This window comes from Danio rerio, chromosome 12 (genome assembly GCF_049306965.1).
Source record: "Danio rerio strain Tuebingen ecotype United States chromosome 12, GRCz12tu, whole genome shotgun sequence".
Classification (NCBI taxonomy): Eukaryota; Metazoa; Chordata; class Actinopteri; order Cypriniformes; family Danionidae; genus Danio; species Danio rerio.
In genome coordinates this window covers 36,287,501-36,300,139 of record NC_133187.1, presented here as the reverse complement: position 1 = coordinate 36,300,139, position 12,639 = coordinate 36,287,501, and the positions used below count along the sequence as shown (strand labels likewise).

The window sequence follows — 12,639 nt, the reverse complement described above, 5'->3', positions numbered from 1 at the left end:
TGGACTCTGTCTGGGCCATGTGTCTGCGCAATCGTGATCGATGATTGGCTCCTCTTCTAGAAGGCGGGGCTTCATTCACTATATAGCAATCGATGATTGGCTCCTGTACTAGAAGGCAGAGTTTATTCGCCATGTTGGCCGTTACACTTTTCCCCATTCAAAAGGATACGGGTGACATGTCTTGTGTCTTTATCATAACTGAAACAACATCCGACCAAATCAAATAGCCTACACACCGAGTTATCAAAATGTCAATCGCTGTGGAGTATCTATCGCAAGAAAATTCTTGGTTTAAGTCTAACTCAACCCGTTAGAAGGCAACGTTTTAAATTAATGAATTTACACTTTTATAAAAATGACAGCAGCCTAACAATCCAGAGCAATGAAATAATGGCGCAAAAAATCAGGCAAAAAAATAAAAAAAAACATTAGCACAACACCAAATGGGAAATTAGAAGTGTGACTTTTAAAGATATTTTAGGCATTTTCGCTCAACTAAAGTTTAAAGTATTTTTTTTTTACCCTATTTAATATATTTATTAAAAAGCACTCATTTAGGATGCAAATGCAAATTGTTTTTTTAGTGACTTTACCTGCCTGTTTAAAATTTTACGTTAGATTATGTTAAAGTTTATGTTATGTGATTAATTTTTTATGCTTGTACACCTAATTTTAAATAACATTCATTAGCAAATTAATAATCTTTTGAGAGACGATAAATCTCGATGAATCAGGTAGTTTTTGAGAGCACCCCCTGTATAAGAGGAAAAGGGGGAGATGGGGTGGATGGGGGGGTATGTCAAAAGCTAAATTAAGGGAAGTAAGGTGAAATCGGCTGTTTATTGTAGGGTTTTAGTTTTAGCAGTTTTAGTACTTGAACTTGAACTACTTTAGTTTACTGTTATATAATATGTATATGTTGTTTCAGTTAATGAAACCTGTTTTTATTAATTTATCAACAACAATACTGGAGTGAAGTGTTTGCAAAGCAAAAGCTTTAACATTTTAGATATTTCTATGTGCTTGTCACTTAATACATATTTTTATAGAATAGGATAGGTTGATTTCACTTTTTAAGTTGCCCAAAAACTATTTTTATTAATATCTGATTTTAGTTATATCAATGTCTTTAATTATTTAACATTATTAATATTATTACTCCATTATTATTTCACATATAAAACATTTGTATTTTGTTTATAAATGAAAATGTATTCATCTGTAAAAAAAAAAAAAAAAAAAAAAAAAAAATATATATATATATATATATATATATATATATATATATATATATATATATATATATATATAAACTAGGCAGGTTAGGGTAATTAGGCAAGTTATTGTTCTGTAGACTATTGGAAAAAAAATAGCCTTAAGGGGCTAATAATTTTGTTCTTAAAATGGTGTTTAAAAATGAAAAACTGCTTTTAATTTATTAATTCTTTTATTTATATTTTATTCTGTATAAACATAATTTGGGAAATATTTAAAAAACAGAAAAAAAATCTAAGGGGGGCGAATAATTCTGACTTCAACTGTGTGTGTGTGTTTGTGTGTACATACACACACACACACACACACACACACACACACACACACACACACACACACACACACACATATATATATATATATATATATATATATATATATATATATATATATATATATATATATAAAAACATTTGATAGTAGTAGCTTTTACAATGTTATTTTAGGGCTGTTGATAATTAAGTTACTATGAAATATTGATAGTATGATATAAAGTAATATATGGCTAGTTATATTGGCTTCTATTTCACCTACTCAATGGAAAATAAACACGTTCTATGTGAACACAAGATTCCTTCATTCATACAAGCAAGTATAAATAAAAGTGATTTAAACTACACAAAATAAATGACAGCTTTAAAAGTAATCTCCCTATTATAATCACTCAAGTATAAATGCATCGCGATGGTATAATCTAACAGCTGTTATATTTAACTGGCACCTGGAATGCAGATGTTTGCTTTCTGCTTAGGTAGTCAGGGCAGACAGAAACAATTGACTTTCATATTTCTGATCTTTGTCTCTGAAGCCTCAATTACATTTAATGTCTTTACAGCAGGAGGGAAAATTCAGTACAAGAGAGTAGCCGTTTCCTGATACATGCAAACATGTTCTGTAATTAAAATGCAAATACGCTTGTTGACATCTACTCAAAGGATTTGTTTGAGAGTCGAGAGTGATTAGTTTTACTTCAGGGTCTCTTCAAATCGACTTCGCAGCTCAGATTTTAACATACACGCGATCTGTGAGGAGTAATGAGGAAGGACATTTTAAATCCTCGATGATACCACATGATTATCAGAGGAAAGTACCATCACACTTTGATGAAGAGAATAAAAAATAAGCCTCGGTTGTTGGAGGTGTGAGATGCCTTCAGGGCGCAGGTTATAAAGCACTGGCTTTAACAAGGTCATTTTCAGTGCCTCTCACTTACTGATTTCTCTTGGTTTTTGGTGAAATAACTCCACAGATGGTCTATCACTGCCTGGAGATGTTTTGTTCAAAATTACTGAAATAACTCGACAATATAGCCATAGCCTGAAAACTGCTATTGGTTTCTAACAGTATATACTTTTTTCTATTAGGAAAATAATCTTATAGCTCCGTTTAAATTTGTGGCTGCATTTGCTATGCAGATTCATTTTACAAATGTTCTTCTCCTTCTCACATAAAGATTTTATTGGTCCACCGGCAGCAACAGTAAAACATTCTAGCTACATTGTGCTGAAATATAGACTAGCCATTTCTGTAAATTATTTAAGACAAGTGGATAAAGAAAATTGCAAGAGTTTTTAAGCTTTTGAAAGAAGCCTCTTTTAGCGATGTGTTTTAGCGACAATTTCTCTTTTATTTATGTGTGTATATGCAATTGAAAGTCAGAATTATTAGCCCCCCTTTGATTTTTTTCTTTTTCTAAATATTTCCCAAATAATTTTTACCAGAGCAAGGAAATTTTCACAGTATGTCTGATAATATTTTTTCTTCTGGAGAAGTAAAAATAATAAGATAGTAATAAGATAATAAGATAATAATAATAATAATAATAATAATAATAAGAAGAAGAATTCTGGAGAAGTAAATAATAATTTTATTCAGTAATATAAAAATTCATTCATACATTAATTTTCTTGTCAGCTTAGTCCCTTTATTAATCTGGGGTAGCCACAGCAGAATGAACTGCCAACTTATCCAGCAAGTTTTTACGCAGCGGATGCCCTTCCAGCCACAACCCATCTCTGGGAAACATCCACACATACACACACACACACACACACACTCATACACTACGGACAATTTAGCCTACCCAATTCACCTGTACCGCATGTCTTTGGACTGTGGGGGAAACCGGAGTACCCGGAGGAAACCCACGCGAATGCAGGGAGAACATGCAAACTCCACACAGAAACGCCAGCTGAGCCAAGGATCGAACCAGCGACCTTCTTGCTTTGAGGCGAACGTGCTACACACTGCGCCACTGCGTCGCCTAATATAAAAATAATATTTAATAATATCTTTATCTTTTGATCGTAAAAAACACATTCTAATCCTGTGATGTGACTATTGCGGATATTCACATTGTGATATCGATGCTCAAACGATATACAGTTCAGTCCTAGTATTCATATTTCACTATTATCCCAACAGGAAAAATTGTGAGCAAACCCGTTGCCATCCACATCCTTTTTAATCGCCTGCTCCTCTGCTCACTCATAAGCCGGTGTTCAATTAGTCATGCTCTAGTGTCACACTGAGCGCTCCTGTGATAGTGATGCAGTCAAGGATGATATAACAGAAGTTTCTAAATGATTTCTGACCACAAGTGGTGTTCTTACCAGGTGGATACAAGGCCTCAGTCATATTCTCCTAGAAAAGTGGTCTATTCATTGGTAAATATCTAAAAATAGCAATACTGTAACAGAAAAAATAAAATACAATATAATAAAGTGAACTCTTTAGAGAGCAAGTACAGTTTCATCCCTGAAACCTAAAAATAACACATACAAATACTTTCTTTAATACCCCTAACCTTTTCAGTTAATTTGCCGATTAAAAAAACACATGAACTGGAAGCTAGGACTGTTTTTTCCCCATTTTGTGACACAGTTCCTAGAGAAACGAAATATTACATGAGAAAACAGTGAGCGTGGCATGTTTTTTTCTACTGGGAGCTGATTGGAGGCAGTACAGTAGGCAATTCATTCAGAAAGATTGGGAAAATTGTTTGACTATTCTAACAGACACCTTCTCCTCACCATTTCTGGTTGTTGTCAAACTGACAGTTGGAGGGGTGTGGTTAAGTATATTAGCCTACGCCCAATACCTCAGACAGACGTGATCTGAACTGAATTTAACTGAAAACAAACAGGAAGTGCATTTTCAGATTACAAGGAAATTTTTTTAATGACAGGTACAGATTAATTGTTCATTACAAAACTAGCAATGTGAGCTAACAATATCAATAGGGTTAGTTTTGATTTCATGTGTACTTCAACAACACATTTGCATGTTCACAGATCTCAGATGGAGACTTGACACTAAGGTAAACAAATCAAAATATATTTTCCATTTCATTTTCCAAGAATACAAGAGCTTACCTTAGACAGACACACACTGACAGAATGACAGTGCTGTAGTATAGCAGAGGGCTGAACACCCAGAGCTACAGCTGCGTTCATCACCCTCGCTCCATCCATATGCACCGCCAGACCAAACTGATCAGCCACAGAGCGAAGCTTTCAGCAACAAAAAACAACAGTTATAGATATTAGTTCATGTATGTCCAAAACTTTTTACATCTTATACCACTTTTAAAATTAAATTAACACGAAGGGAGCATGAATATTTTCTGTTTTGGTAAAATAAAAGTTTGTCAGAGGTTTAGACTATAATGTATTTTTTCCTCAATGTATCAGATTAAGCAATTATACAGTGTCATAGACAAGAAACATACCTATGGCAATCTGTTTTAATATTTAATCTATACAACATGTCAGTACCTATTCCATGCTACTGTTATTATTTTATTATACAAGGTGGTCTTAATTATTGTGTACTGTACATGACAGAGCCCCTATTATGTATTTTTGAAAGTGAGCTTCCATGCAGTGTGTAACACAGCTCTAAGTTAATGGAAACATCCAGCTGAGGTTTAAAATCTAAAAAAGCACCTCATTTAAAACTATTGATTCGTTAGTGAAATAATCAACTCAGAGTCGAATAAATGAATCAAATTGGGTTCGGATCTTTTGTTTAATTGCATTGACGTCGATACGGTACATCACCAAATATGTAGTTCCTGTTCCGGTAAAATGTAAACGCGTTTTCACTTTTTTAGACGTTGATATTTGGTTGATTTTAGGTTGATTTTAGGTTGGACGTTGGACATTGACGTTAGGTTCTGATGTCAACCCGATTTTCTTTTCTAAACAAAATGCAACGTCCCACAACGCTGGGGTGCAACGTCAATCTGATGTCATGTTGACGTCTTGTGCCTGCTGGGTGTTTAAAGCCATTTCGGTCATCATACATTAAACATCCATCTTCTTCTTATCAGTGACATGCATTTAAATAGTCTCTGGGTCATTACATGTAAAGATTTCAGACATCTTATTGGACACTTTTAATGCTTCCAAACAGTTTGCTTCAATTATAAATTGCCCATGTCTCGAGGTTGTTCATTATGATGCGATTTACCTTCACTCAAAAAAATGATGTAACGTTAGATGTTGTTACAAATGGGTTAAATCTTCACAGAAGTGTTGTTCAGCTACTAAAATCTTTCGATGAAAGATTGATAAAACTATTTTTAGTTTCATAAGGGACCTTTTACAGCATAGATGATGTAGTTTTTAATTATTTTAACAACAAAACGCAAGTAAAAACTGCTATTCCGCCTAGTCTCTCCCTATATTGTTTACCATGCAACTTTAAATATTTGCTCTAAAATAGAATGTCAGTTTGGCTTGCACGCCGCCGGACAAGCACTAGTCACTTTTAACACATGAGAGAGGGTTCTTTTGGGATGCTCGTGTTTCAGGAGGCGTGGCTCTAGACGGCAGGGGAGGGACTGTGATTCAGAGATTTTTTCTATTCTAGAAGAGTGTTCCTACAGGTGGTTTGTAAAGCCCACTCACCCATGTGAGGCACACTCAGAAATGCATGTTTTTCAATAGATATGGAGTGATTGTAAGAAAATGTCTGGTGCAAGTAGGTTCAAGGTAATTGTTATTATCTACAAAGTATAACAGTGGCTAATAAATAAGTACCTTTAGGTGATGGTTAAGTACTAGTATCTATGTTATAATGTATGCATGAGTAAACAGATTATGTGAAAAATGTACAAATAATTTGTTCTGATCTGCCATGAGATTGTGTTCAGAGCTCTCACAGAGAGAAAATGAAAACGAAACTTAACGGCAGCAAACTATAAAAGCAACACTTCACGCTTGTTTTGCCAACACAACGTGGTGTCTTTGTGGCGTAAACACGGTGACACTAATGAATATTAATGAAGTTCCACAATAGAGCGCGCTGATTGGTTTGAACCAAGCCTTACTCATGCATTAATGTATTACACTGTAAGACGTAATAGGACTCACTCAGGCACAGACGCCCAGTCTGCACGCTGGAATACACGCTATTATGTCATGACCGTGACGCAGCTTCAAAAATTTGTTTCAAACAGGAAGTACAAATTTGCTTGAAATAACGCAAAAACAACCAATTTACACTTTTTAGTGAAATATAGGTGTCCTAATAGTGTTTTTAGCAGTGTGGGACACATATACGACTGTCAACAGCTCAAAAAATGTGTTTTGGTGTTTCGTGACACTTTAAAGCAGGAGTGCAGAAATGCACAAAACCTGTTCATGTTGCAACCCAAACTGAAGTATGTTTAATCGCTCACTTAGTAAATGAACATCACTAGGCAGTTTAAGTGGAGGGATTGTGTCTTATTGTTCAGAGTTTAGCCCAAGGTACCTGACTGCCTCAACATATTCTCTGACTGTCTCCCACATTTAATGAACTAGTGTTTAAGTAATATCTAACCTCCTGCAGGAAGGCGAGTGGGAGGACGCGGCCTCCCTGGATATTGTGTGTGTTTTCAACACACACCAGGCGTGAGCGTGGGTAGTGTGGGTCAGGGTAACCATGGCGGATCTTGGAGATCAGCTGGTCCAGGTCAAAGGTGCCATCGCCGAGGGTACGGAGTGTTGCAGAATGGACGCCTGCGAGCTATAAGCAAACACAAAAGCACATTTACTTCAGCCTACCCATAATGTGGCATATGGGTGTTTCTTCAGCTATGAGCACTTTTGGACTTTTTGAAAACACTGCTTTCAGATCTAACTTGTTCATTTAACCCTGTAAAGCCGACAATATGAAATAAAAGTAAAGAAAATGTTTTTGTAAAATGGAGGTTTCAGACCTTAGATCACTTGAATGTTTCTCTGTCTGAGGAAATAATCATTTGTTTTATTCTGGAAACTGTAAAGTTTCCACCAAATTCGAAAAAAAAAAAAAAAAATAGAATTTTTGTTTTGCACAGGCAGCTAAGCCGACAGCTAGCTCTCTGCAAATCTCACATGGTCGCCCATTGAAGCTAAGCAGGGCTGTGCCCGATCAGTACCTGATATCCACGTGGGAAAGCTAGGTCGCTGTCGGAAGTGGTGTTAGTGAGGCCAGCAGGGGGCGTTCATCCTGAAGTCTGTGTGGGTCCTAATGCCCCAGTATATTAATAAAAACTCTATAATGCTCAGTGAGCATTAAACTGAGCTCAGACTCTCTGGTCATTAAAAATCCCAGGATGGCCTTTGAAAAAAGGTAGTGGTTTAAACCCAGCATCCTGGCCAAATTTGCCCACTGGCCATATCTTAATTGGCTTCATCACTCCGTCTCCTCTCCACCAATCAGCTGATTTGTGGTCTGGCGCAATATGGCTGCTGTAGCGTGATCCAGGTGGATGCTGCACACTGGTGGTGGATGAGGAGATCACCCCCACTGTGTAAAGCGCTTTGAGTTTCCAAAAAAGCACTATTGACCTTATTCTCCGCAGACGAGCGGGCGCTGCCATTTGAATCTTTTTGGCACGAGACTTCCGGTCTCATTCACTTCCATTAATTTTTAGACATTAAAAACTGCTCGTTTCGCTGTTTGATGTTGCAAACTGATATTTGCTTGTTATATTATTCTACTTGGTCTGTATAGTCATGCAAACATTTGTTTGTAGAGCAAGTAGTTTGACCGTTTTTTGCCGTTTATTATTCCTTGTCATTTCTCCCATAGGCGACTGAAACGGAAGTTCTAAGACAATCGCTAAAACAGGCGCACTTCCGCATTTTAGAATAAAGTCAATATAAATGTAAGGAATTATTATTATTATTATTATTATTATTATTAAAATACTGCCCTTTTTTCAGGTGCTTATATTCATTTTTAATCAACAAAATACCAATGTTTTAATGTTCATTAGAATTAAGATATCAATATGTGGTATAACATCTGATTATCTAATCATGACAAAGGAAAATAAATTCCTGTGAGGGGAAAAATGCTCTAAATACATAAAAACCAAGATTTTTAAGTGGTCTGATAATTTTTTTGTTTATATATTCTCAAAATTAAGTACTGGTCATTACATTTTGTAATACTCAGTTAGATTATATTTGCTGTGATATTGATTGCATGATTCTGTATCATGAATTAATATGCATTACAGTTGATATAGAGTGAAATATATGGAGTTCATCATCATTTATTGTGGTGTTTATCAATATTTCAAACAAACATGGAAGGCTTTTTATGTTTATTAATATTTTTTCATCTAATACTGGAATTCCCAAACTTATTTGTTGGCCAAACTCCCATAGCCTAAAAATAATACACATTAAAATATTAACTTTAATACCCCTTTAATACATTAAAAGTTAATCGTGACTTGACACAGGTCAACAAATAAAACATTTCTTTATTTGAAAAGACATTTTTATTTAAAATGTTCTATTTTATACTTCTCAATGCCCAAGTTACAATTTTAGAAAATAGTAATGTTCATTTCATCGATAGAAAAGAATTAAGTGTGTCTTCTTTCTCTTATCTCTTAAGTAATTTTATTTGTATATTTTACAAAATAACCAACCAATAATCTACATTTGGTCAAAAGTAAGACTGAAGTAATCAGTGCTAAAATCAGTTTTACTATCAGAGTAATAAATCATACATAAAATATTTTAACTACATAAATAATATAAATATATTATGAAATTATAATATTTCACAATTACATTGCAAACATTAGAGATCTCTTGAAAAAAAAACATTAAAAATATCTTTCTGACTCTGAGTATTTTGAATGATAGTGTAGATCAGGGGTGTCCAAACTCGGTCCTGGAGGGCCGGTGTTTTGCATAGTTTAGCTCCAACTTCCTTCAACATGCCTCCCTGGAAGTTTCTAGTATACCTAGAAAGAGCTTGATTAGCTGGTTCAGTTGTGTTCAATTGGGGTTGGAACTAAAATATGCAGGACACTGGCCCTCCAGGAGCGAGTTTGGACATCCCTGGTGTAGATGAATCAAAGACCAAATACATGTAATTGAACAAATACAAGATTGTACAACTGTACATATCCACTGTACATACACATTTGTAACTATGTTCATATCTATCTGCATACGTCTGATTACTAATAGCAAACTGTACATATATTAATCTATAGCAGGGATGTCTAACTAAATTTCTGTAGGGCCGCACCCCGGCACAGTTTAGTTCCAACCCTAAGTAAACACACCTGATCAAACTAATTGAGCCCTTCAGGCTTGTTTGAAACCTACAGGTAAAGCTGTGGTCACACTGGGCTTTTCCTCCCATAATTCAATTCAATTCAATACAGCTTTATTTGTATAGCGCTTTTACAATGTAGATTGTGTCAAAGCAGCTTCACATAAATGGTCATAGTAACTGGAACAGTGTGGTTCAGTTTTTAGTGATTAAGTTCAGTTTAGTTCAGTTTAGCTCAGATCAGTGTGATTTAATAATTACTGAGAGTTCAAACACTGAAGAGCAAATTCATCGATGCGTAGCTCTACCAATCCTGAACCATGCGAGCCAGTGGCGACAGCGGAGAGGGAAAAAAAACTTCACCTGATGGGAGTGAAGAAAAAAAACCTTGAGGGAACCAGACTCAGTTCGGCAAAATTTAATTTCTCCGCTGGCCAAAAGTCTTGTGCAGAGCTTCAGTCACCGCGGTGGGCTGGAAGATGGCCTCAGCGAAGACTCGTATGTCCCTGGAGCGTCGCTGGAATCAGTCTCATGTTCTCCACTTCCCATGACCATCAGCGCAGCAGCAGCTCAGGATATGGCCTGATCCCGGATAGACTTCTATTCATCCGCATACGAATGCTTCAGACCGGAAACGCAGGGTCATGCGTCAAGTTTCGCAGGTTTCTGCGGTGAAAATCACATCACTTGACTGCGTGAGACCAATCGAGGATTAAAACATGACCTCTCTGGACAGAAATTTAAAACATGGAGCAATCGCTCGCTTTTTAAAATGTCTAATAAGCTTGTTTAATCCCGCCCCTTTTCGCAGCGCCGTAAGACAGAATATCGCATGCTCAAACTCTGGTGTGACCGCAGCTTAAGTGTGTTGGAGCAATTGTGTAGGGCTGCAGCCCTCCAGGAATTGAGTTTGACACCCCTGATCTATAGTAAATCTCTGTTTATAGTTATACAACCTGTATATAGTGTTTATAGTACATCCATTTGTAAATATAACCCATAGATTTTCTATAACTGCACTTTATAACTTACCTATATACCTGCACTTGCTGCTAATGCACTCCTGGTTAGACTTAAACTGCATTTTGTTGCCTTGTACTTATGTGTAATGACAATCAAGTTGAATCTAATCTAATCTAAGGATGTCCACCACAGCTCTAGTTATTCTTCCTTTTTTAATTGAACTCTCTGATGGAAATGGCATTTTAATATTTTAAAACAAAATGTTCTGCATAAATCATGCTGTGCATTAATTTCAAATGAATTCATCTTTGATTATTTTGATAATAAATACAGTAACAGACAAACATATTAGCCTAAATTAAAAATAAACCCCTTAGTCGACAGATTTGTCCATACCTGTGCACTTCCTCCCTGCTCATAAATATGAATATGAGAAAGATCACCAGCTATCATCTCATCACCCCTCTCCCTGCAGTGGACCATAACTGAGACAGAAAAAAGAGGAGGACAAATATGAGTGCAACATATGTGCTGGCATGAACGCTTCTGCTATACATTACTGCAACTTCTGGTCACAAACAAGAACCAAATTCCATGAACGGCGAGCTATTTCTGTGAGCTTGAGCACAAATCAACATCATTTTTCAAATATCAGATTTTAATGGCCAGAGGCGGCTCTCGGGCTGTGACACAGACCACATTCACTGCAAAATAGCATTATATGTGTCCATTTTCCCTCCAAGCTTTTACCAAGTGACAACTGTAAACAAGTTTTATTAATAGCCTTGGGCAGAATCCTGCAGTCTCACCTGCAATCAGGTTACTCATCGTTCCTGAGGGCACATATAAAGCCGCTTTCATGCCAAACATTTCAGCAGCTATTTTCTGTAGTTCTGTTGGAGGAAAACATATGTATACAATGTATTTTTAGCAGCGTATAAAAGTAGGCAGGTCTACATTTCCTATTGCAACAACATGTAACAAACATTTTGCATTGGATATATTAACACTAACTAAAGTTTGGACACATTCTTTAAAACAATATTTATATTGAGTGAAAATAAAAAATGTGGAAAATGAAATCTAAACTTTTTATCAGTGCTGAGTTACTAAATGTATATATATATATATATATATATATATATATATATATATATATATATATATATATATATATATATATATATATATATATATATATATATATATATATATTTATAATTTTTTAACAGTATTTATTTGAAAAACAGAAAGTGTTTGAATTTCCTTAATGCCTCTTTTGGCCAATTTAAAACATGTTTGTTACAAATGTTTTAATTACTGACTAGGTTTTGTACTATTTTTATATTGTGTTTGTTCATTGTGTCGTGTGTTGATGATGTATATTTCTTTGTAACTTTGTCCTCTGCTGCAAACTTTACCAGGACTGTTAGAAGGATTATTGTATTTCTTCTTCTTTTAATTTTGTTGGCGGTTGACAAACAATGAAATTGTCCATTTTCGTGACCAACTGGTATGGAGTGTGGATCATTACGACTTGATGGTCCATTTCGCTGTGGCAACCCCAGATTAATAAAAGGACTAGGCCGAAAAGAAAATGAATGAATTTTGTAAAATGTCATTGAATTTGAATTGAACTATTATCTCTTCTCAATTCTTACTAAGAGTCCCCCTTTCATCTTCATAATTCATGCAGTGTGATAAAACATTCGTGCAGTGTACCATAACATGTTCAACTGTCTCTTCTTTGTTCACAAAACTCACATTTTACTGTACCAAAAGTGTACTATTTAAATTAAATAGTGTTCTATTTAATTTTGTGAGTCCAAATCTCACTCTAGATAT

At 35.4% G+C, this 12,639-nt stretch overlaps 1 protein-coding gene across 5 annotated transcripts in view; it reads right to left on the bottom strand.

The window, feature by feature from the left end:
* Positions 1-12,639, bottom strand: part of tha1 (threonine aldolase 1) — a 47,272-nt gene that overhangs the window by 6,655 nt on the left and 27,978 nt on the right. For 2 of the 5 annotated variants that reach the window (XM_073917543.1, NM_001002176.1), the window contains exons 2-5: positions 11,604-11,687; positions 11,191-11,279; positions 7,105-7,290; positions 4,650-4,787 (exon numbers count right to left, since the gene is read on the bottom strand). In XM_073917543.1, the coding sequence (XP_073773644.1) occupies positions 4,650-4,787; positions 7,105-7,290; positions 11,191-11,279; positions 11,604-11,664 (474 nt within the window). In that variant the 5' untranslated portion in view covers positions 11,665-11,687. Of the gene's footprint in view, positions 1-4,649; positions 6,438-6,886; positions 7,291-11,190; positions 11,280-11,603; positions 11,688-12,639 lie in introns of all 5 variants that reach the window. The other 3 variants (XM_073917544.1, XM_009306814.5, XR_012387529.1) reach the window with 2 other exon arrangements.